The 7,842-nt window shown below is 50.7% G+C and overlaps 1 protein-coding gene across 2 annotated transcripts; it reads left to right on the forward strand.

Moving 5' to 3' along the window:
* The first annotated feature begins 3,222 nt into the window (after positions 1 to 3,222).
* On the forward strand, positions 3,223 to 6,225 carry LOC145351443 (transmembrane O-methyltransferase homolog). 2 transcript variants are annotated; one of them, XM_080201035.1, is made up of 3 exons: positions 3,223 to 3,413; positions 4,026 to 4,357; positions 5,411 to 6,225. In XM_080201035.1, exons 1-3 carry the CDS (start codon positions 3,234 to 3,236, stop codon positions 5,496 to 5,498), a joined length of 600 nt encoding a protein of 199 aa, XP_080057161.1. In that variant the 5' UTR covers positions 3,223 to 3,233; the 3' UTR covers positions 5,499 to 6,225. The 2 variants fall into 2 exon arrangements, with proteins under 2 accessions (XP_080057161.1, XP_080057162.1); XM_080201036.1 differs by having other exon boundaries at positions 4,026 to 4,361; positions 5,411 to 5,444.
* The last annotated feature ends 1,617 nt before the right edge of the window (positions 6,226 to 7,842 follow it).

Raw genomic sequence — 7,842 nt, forward strand, 5'->3', positions numbered from 1 at the left:
CGTCTGACAATGCAGCACTCCCTCAGTACTGCCCCTCTGACAGTGCAGCAATCCCTCAGTACTGCCCGTCTGACAATGCAGCACTCCCTCAGTACTGCCCCTCTGACAGTGCAGCAATCCCTCAGTACTGCCCCTCTGACAGTGCAGCACTCCCTCAGTACTGACCCTCTGACAGTGCAGCACTCCCTCAGTACTGACCCTCTGACAGTGCAGCACTCTCTCAGTACTGACCCTCTGACAGTGCAGCACTCCCTCAGTACTGAGCCTTAGACAGAGCTTCACTCCCTCAGTACTGACCCTTAACAGTGCGTCACTCTCTCCATACTGCCCCTCTGACAGTGCAGCACCCCCTCAGTACTGACCCTCTGACAGTGCAGCACTCTCTCAGTACTGCCCCTCTGACAGTGCAGCAATCCCTCAGTACTGCCCCTCTGACAGTGCAGCACTCCCTCAGTACTGACCCTCTGACAGTGCAGCGCTCCCTCAGCAGTGATCCTCTGCCAGTGCAGCGCTCCCTTAGTACTGCCCCTCTGACAGTGCAGCACTCCCTCAGTACTGCCCCTCTGACAGTGCAGCACTCCCTCAGTACTGCCCCTCTGCCAGTGCAGCGCTCCCTCAGCAGTGATCCTCTGCCAGTGCAGCGCTCCCTTAGTACTGCCCCTCTGACAGTGCAGCACTCCCTCAGTACTGCCCCTCTGACAGTGCAGCACTCCCTCAGTACTGACCCTCTGACAGTGCAGCACTCCCTCAGTACTGACCCTCTGACAGTGCAGCACTCCCTCAGTACTGCCCCTCTGACAGTGCAGCACTCCCTCATTACTGCCCCTCTGACAGTGCAGCACTCCCTCATTACTGACCCTCTGACAGTGCAGCACTCCCTCAGTACTGCCCCTCTGACAGTGCAGCACTTCCTCAGTACTGACCCTCTGACAGTGCAGCACTCCCTCAGTACTGACCCTCTGACAGTGCAGCACTCCCTCAGTACTGACCCTCTGACAGTGCAGCACTCCCTCAGTACTGACCCTCTGACAGTGCAGCACTCCCTCAGTACTGACCCTCTGACAGTGCAGCACTCCCTCATTACTGCCCCTCTGACAGTGCAGCACTCCCTCATTACTGACCCTCTGACAGTGCAGCACTCCCTCAGTACTGCCCCTCTGACAGTGCAGCACTTCCTCAGTACTGCCCCTCTGACAGTGCAGCACTCCCTCAGTACTGACCCTCTGACAGTGCAGCACTCCCTCAGTACTGCCCCTCTGACAGTGCAGCACTCCCTCAGTACTGCCCCTCTGACAGTGCAGCACTCCCTCAGTACTGACCCTCTGACAGTGCGGAACTCCCTCAGTACTGACCCTCTGACAGTGCAGCACTCCCTCAGTACTGACCCTCTGACAGTGCGGAACTCCCTCAGTACTGCCCCTCTGACAGTGCAGCACTCCCTCAGTACTGACCCTCTGACAGTGCGGAACTCCCTCAGTACTGACCCTCTGACAGTGCAGCACTTCCTCAGTACTGCCCCTCTGACAGTGCAGCACTCCCTCAGTACTGACCCTCTGACAGTGCAGCACTCCCTCAGCACGGAGCGTCTGACAGAGCAGCACTCCCTCAGTACTGACCACCTGACAGTGCAGCACTCCCTCAGTACTGCCCCTCTGACAGTGCAGCACTCCCTCAGTACTGACCCTCTGACAGTGCGGAACTCCCTCAGTACTGACCCTCTGACAGTGCAGCACTTCCTCAGTACTGCCCCTCTGACAGTGCAGCACTCCCTCAGTACTGACCCTCTGACAGTGCAGCACTCCCTCAGCACGGAGCGTCTGACAGAGCAGCACTCCCTCAGTACTGACCACCTGACAGTGCAGCACTCCCTCAGTACTGACCCTCTGACAGTGCAGCACTCCCTCAGTACTGACCCTCTGACAGTGCGGAACTCCCTCAGTACTGACCCTCTGACAGTGCAGCACTCCCTCAGTACTGACCCTCTGACAGTGCAGCACTCCCTCAGTACTGACCCTCTGACAGTGCGGAACTCCCTCAGTACTGACCCTCTGACAGTGCAGCACTCCCTCAGTACTGACCCTCTGACAGTGCGGAACTCCCTCAGTACTGACCCTCTGACAGTGCGGCACTCCCTCAGTACTGACCCTCTGACAGTGCGGAACTCCCTCAGTACTGACCCTCTGACAGTGCGGCACTCCCTCAGTACTGACCCTCTGACAGTGCGGCACTCCCTCAGTACTGACCCTCTGACAGTGCGGCACTCCCTCAGTACTGACCCTGTGACAGTGCGGCACTCCCTCAGTACTGACCCTCTGACAGTGCGGCACTCCCTCAGTACTGACCCTCTGACAGTGCTGCACTCCCTCAGTACTGACCCTCTGACAGTGCGGCACTCCCTCAGTACTGACCCTCTGACAGTGCGGCACTCCCTCAGTACTGACCCTCTGACAGTGTGGCACTCCCTCAGCACTGACTTTCTGACAGTGCAGCACTCCCTCAGTACTGACCCTCTGACAGTGCGGCACTCCCTCGGCGCTGCCCCTCTGACAGTGCAGCACTCCCATAGGACTGCACTGAGTGTCATAGATCATAGAGCAGAATCCCTACAGTACAGAAAAAGGCCCTTCGGCCCATCGAGTCTGCACCGACCACAATCCCATCCAGGCCCTATCCCCAATCCATGCATATTTTACCCACTAATCCCCTCTAACCTATGCATCTACGGTCAATTTAGCATGGCCAATCAACCTAACCCGCACATCAGTGGACTGTGGGAGAAAACTGGAGCACCCAGAGGAAACCCACGCAGACACAAGGAGAATGTGCAAACTCCACACAGACAGTGACCCGAGCCAGGGATCGAACCCAGGTCCCTGGAGCTGTGAAGCAGCAGCGCTAACCACTGTGCTACCGTGCCAACCCCACTGTGCTACCGTCCCACCCCCCACTTGTCACCATGCTGCCCCCACTGTGCTACCGTGCCGCCCAGTGTCAGCCTAGATTTTGTGCTCAATTCTCTGGAGTGGGACTTGAACCCACAACTTTCTAAATCAGAGATGGAAGAAAGTGCCACTCATTGAAAAATAGTAGGTTTAATTGAGTAACTTTTTCCACAATGCCAGCACAGATATGATGGGCTGAATGGCCTTGTTCTGGCCTGTAGGTTCTTGTAAAATGCATCACAGACAGTTGTATGTTACTGTGGCTGTCTTCCAGGTCAGATCCTCGATGCGATGATGCGGCGTATTGTCCCAGTCAACGTTCTGGAGCTAGGAACAGGTTGTGGTTATTCAGCGATTTGCATCGCTCGGCTCCTCTCCCCCAGAGCTAAACTGTACACCTTGGAGCAAGATCCCAAAACCGCCGAGGTTGCTGAGGAAATGATGCTGGTGGCTGGACCGAAGCACACACAGGTAACCAGGGTGGTCACAGTGACTTCGCCCCATCGCTGATTGGGGGCAGGGAGCACAGACACATTGGTCATGAAGAAAAAACCTCCCAGGAGGAGGCCACTCGGACCCTCCATACTGTAACACAGTAATATGAGGAGGCCATTCAACTTCTCAATACTGTTACACAGAGACAGCCAGAGGCCATTCAGCCCCTTGATATTTACGCAGGAAGAGGAGAGGACCATTCAGCCCCTCAATACTGCTACACAGGAACAGACAGAGGCCATTCAGCCCTTTGATACTGTCACATAGGAACAGGGGAGGCCTTTCGGCCACTTTTTCTCAGTACGTTAAGGATCTTGTTTGAACTTGTCATTGAAAGATGGTATCCCTGACTGTGCAGCGCTCACTGTGTTGGAACGTCAGAGTGGATTTTGTGCTGGTCAATGGAGTGGGGTTTGAACTCACGATCTTTTGACAGAGAGAGACGAGTGCGTTCCTGAGCCCCAGAAACCCACTGATTCGAGCGTACGTGTTTCTTTTACTATCCGTCCACTGATGAAGCCCCCCCGATATCCAAAACAAACCAAGCACAACGTGCATTCAGTTCTGACACGTCTCTCGTGGCTCCAGTTCCAGGTGATCACTGGCCCTGCGACTGAGGCCATTCCTCGATTCAAGGCTTCACTCGGGGTGGAGAAGTTTGACTTTGTGTTCCTGAGCCAGGGGCAGAGTGCGGACTATCTGGGGGACATCGGCCTGCTGGAGAAGGAAGGGCTACTGTCCAAAGGCTCAGTGATCCTGGCCAACTGTGTAACTGGCCCAGCAGCGACTGCATTCCTGAGCTCAGTCCGTCATAACCCTCGCTATCTCACCACATTCCATCCCTGCTCCGCACCTTACGAAAAGGACATCCCGGATGGAATGGAAGAGTTGGTGTTCCTAGGGAAAGGTGGAGGATCAGAGTAGGTAATACCTCACATCTCTTCCTGGTGTTGGTGTGTTTTTATTTAGTAGCTTCTCATTCCCAGGAGTGGCCATCGTTGGTGATGTAGAAATCACAGACAGAGACCCTCCATAACCGTCACCTGATGGGAAATCACACGACCTGTGTCCCATCATCATGTGTGTGTGTGGGTAGGAGGAGCATTGCTAATATAGACACATTGCTGGGAGTGATCATTTAGATATTGTTTGAAATTCTCTAATAGCCACAAACAAGATTGTGGTGGTTTCCCTTAAACAAGACAAATTTTGTACTGATCGGTTTGGTCCACAGAGCCAGCTAACATTAGCCGGTTGCCCGAATTGCTAAATAAAAAAAACCCTTGACAGTCTCACAAGTACTTTGCTCCACATTAGTTTAAATTCTTGAATTGTAACTGTTGAAATGGTGATTCATCACACTTTCCTGTCCCTTCAATGTTTCCTGATGATATCGAATCCCTATGGCGTAGGAGGTGGTCATTCGGCCCATCGAGCCTGCACTAACAATTCCACCCAGGCCCTATAGAGTTGGGGGATTAAGACAAGGACAATCCCACCCAGACATGTTCCCTGTAACCAAATATTTACCACGCTAATCCCCCCAACCTACACATCTCAGGATACTTAAGGGTCAATTTAGCATGGCCAATCCACCTAAGCTGCAGATCTTCAAAGTGTGGGAGGAAACTGGAGCACCCAGAGGAAACCCACACAGACATGGGGAGAACATGCAAACTCTGTACAGACAGACACCCGAGGCTGGAAGCTAACCTGGGTCTCTGGCACCATGAGGCAGCAGTGCTAACCACTGTGCCACCCCCAACAATCCTCCTCATGAATCTTTTAGTCATTTCTCGAGTCTCCATATCCTCTGTTGTTACTTCTCCAGTCACACTCTATCCTCATTATATGAAGATCAGAATTGTGCATCATAAGCCAAATGTGGTCTACACAAGATTCTATATAAATGTCAAATAGCTTCTCTGCTTTTCAGTGTTACCCTCCCAGTATTCTCTCTGGTTGTATCACAGCTTGGTATGGCTTCAGCTCTGCCCGAGACCGCAAGGAACTACAAAAGGTTGTGAATGTCACCCAATCCATCAGCCTTCCATCCATTGACTCTGTCTACACTTCCTGCTGCTTTGACAAAGCAGCCAGCATAATTAAGAACCCTGGACATTCTCTCTTCCATCTTCTTCCTTCGGGGAAAAAAAAATACAAGTCTGAGGACACATACCAACCGTCTCAAGAACAGCTTCTTCCCTGCTGCTGTCAGACTTTTGAATGGATCTACCTCGCATTCAGTTGATCTTTCTCTACACCTAGCCACAACTGTAACACTACGTTCTGCACTCTCTCCTTTCCTTATTTTTGAAGGTATGTTCTGTCTGTATAACGTGCAAAAGACAATACTTTTCACTATATATTCCACAATAATAAATCCAATCAGTGTTTCATTTGCATTTAATTTGGCCCTCTGCATTGCAAGTGTTATTGATGAATCTGTAACTTTGGATCATTTTGCTCCTTCGCCCCATTTAGATCCTTATTTCCCAGTGACTATTTCACCCTATTCATCCTACTAGAATATACTAACACACATTTATTGCACTAATTACAGTCATTCTGCAGACTTACTAATGTCTTGTATTTTGTCACTGCCCTCTTTTATATCAATTTAATTTAGCATCATTGGGGGCAGCAGAGTGATTAGCACTGCTGCCTCACAGCACCAGGGACCCAAGTTCAATTCCAGCCTTTGGGTCACTGTGCGGAGTGTGCACCTTCTCCCTGTGTCTGTGTGGGTTTCCTTCGGGATTCCAGTTCCCTCCCACAGTAACAAAGATCTGGGGGTTTGGTTGACTGGTCCTGCTAAATTGCCCCTCGACACGAAGGGATTATGGGGATAGGACAGTACCTGTTGGGATTATTGTCAGTGCAGGCTCGATGGATCAAATGGCCTCCTTCTGCACTGTTGATTCTATAATCTGCAAATTTATTGTACACTTAATTCTCTGGCCTAAGTTGACCAACAGTAGTGGTCCCAGCACCGACTCCAGTGGGACAGACGTTTCGACCTTTAGTAGTTTGAGCAACAACTCAGTCCCCATTCCGCTTTCAATTTTGTCACCACTTCTCTGTCCCAATCCCACTTTACTCACAACACCTTAGCTCAAAGGCCAAAGTTCTTGTCTATTACGTCCACTACATTACCCTTTTCTACCTTTCTGATGTTACTTCGAAGAGCTGAACAGAATCATTACAGTGCAGAATTAAACCATTCGGCCCATCGAGTCTGCACTGACTCTCCGAAAGAGAACCTTGACCAGGCCCTCCCCTCCTATCCTGTAACCACGATGTGGAGGTGCCTGTGTTGGACTGGGGTGGGCACGGGTGATGAAGGAGTAGTGCTCCAAAAAGCTTGTAATTCCAAATAAACCTGTTGAACTTTAACTTGGTGTTGTGAGACTTCTTAGCCTATCCTGTAGCTCCACCATGGCTAATTCATCTAACTTACATACCTTGGACACCAAGGAGCAATTTAGCCTGGTGAATTACCTAGCCTGAACATCTTTGAACCAGAGCAAGTGCATCCCTCATCAAATCAGTGCTGACCATTGTAGTTTCCAGCCTGATTTTCTATTGGATGCCATGACTTTTCCAATCAGCAACATTCAGCTAACTAGGCAATGTCTCCCTGGACTTTTTAGATCATTCATTTATTAGTCATAGGTAAGGCTACATTAACACTGAAATGAAATTACTGTGAAATGCCCCTAGTCGCCACACTTCAGCACCCGTTTGGGTCAATGCCACTAATCAGCATGTCTTCCAGGCTATGGGAGGAAACCAGAGCACCCGTAGGAAACCCAAATAGACACGGCATGAACATGCAGACTCCACACAGACAGTCACCCAAGCTGGGAATCGAACCTGGGTCCCTGGCGCTGAGAGGCAGCAGTGCTAACCGCTGTGACACAGTACTGCCCCTCCAGCCCCCGGAGTGGAGACGTCCGCCAACATTGACACGCAAGGACCGGTCACTCGGTCAAAGATACTGATGGCGGACGAGCTTTGAATCTTTCACTGAAGTTCTTGCTGTAAAGCTCACATCACATTTAAATTACTCCAAGTTTCCACAACTTTTATTGTAAAAAAAAAGCAAAATATACATTGGCAGTTTGAGTAATAAAGGAAGGTGACAGAAAAATATACAAATATATAAATCTTAGGCACGGAGTCAGGAATAAATCATTAAATAGAATAGAAAAATATTTTGTAGTATTTAACTGGGATAGATATGGGACAAGGTCAGAACATTGACCAAAAACATCTTTTCAGTAAGACATCCTTAAAACATGGAGAAATATTTACAAAATCCTTTTGATGAATTCACACAAAAATATCAACACACCGCACTGCCCCCCACCCCACCTCCTGTCACCCCAGGGTCCAGTCCTGG

This window comes from Carcharhinus amblyrhynchos, chromosome 13 (genome assembly GCF_965287045.1).
Source record: "Carcharhinus amblyrhynchos chromosome 13, sCarAmb.v2.hapA, whole genome shotgun sequence".
In the NCBI taxonomy this organism is placed as follows: Eukaryota; Metazoa; Chordata; class Chondrichthyes; order Carcharhiniformes; family Carcharhinidae; genus Carcharhinus; species Carcharhinus amblyrhynchos.

What these genes read in the sequence shown, in the direction of transcription:
- LOC145351443 (XM_080201035.1), top strand. Translation starts at nt 3,234, where the DNA reads ATGATGCGGCGTATTGTCCCAGTCAACGTTCTGGAGCTAGGAACAGGT. An exon ending in CTGGACCGAAGCACACACAG is followed by an intron (nt 3,414 to 4,025) that starts GTAACCAGGGTG and finishes TCGTGGCTCCAG; the next exon opens with TTCCAGGTGATCACTGGCCC. An exon ending in GGGAAAGGTGGAGGATCAGA is followed by an intron (nt 4,358 to 5,410) that starts GTAGGTAATACC and finishes GTTGTATCACAG; the next exon opens with CTTGGTATGGCTTCAGCTCT.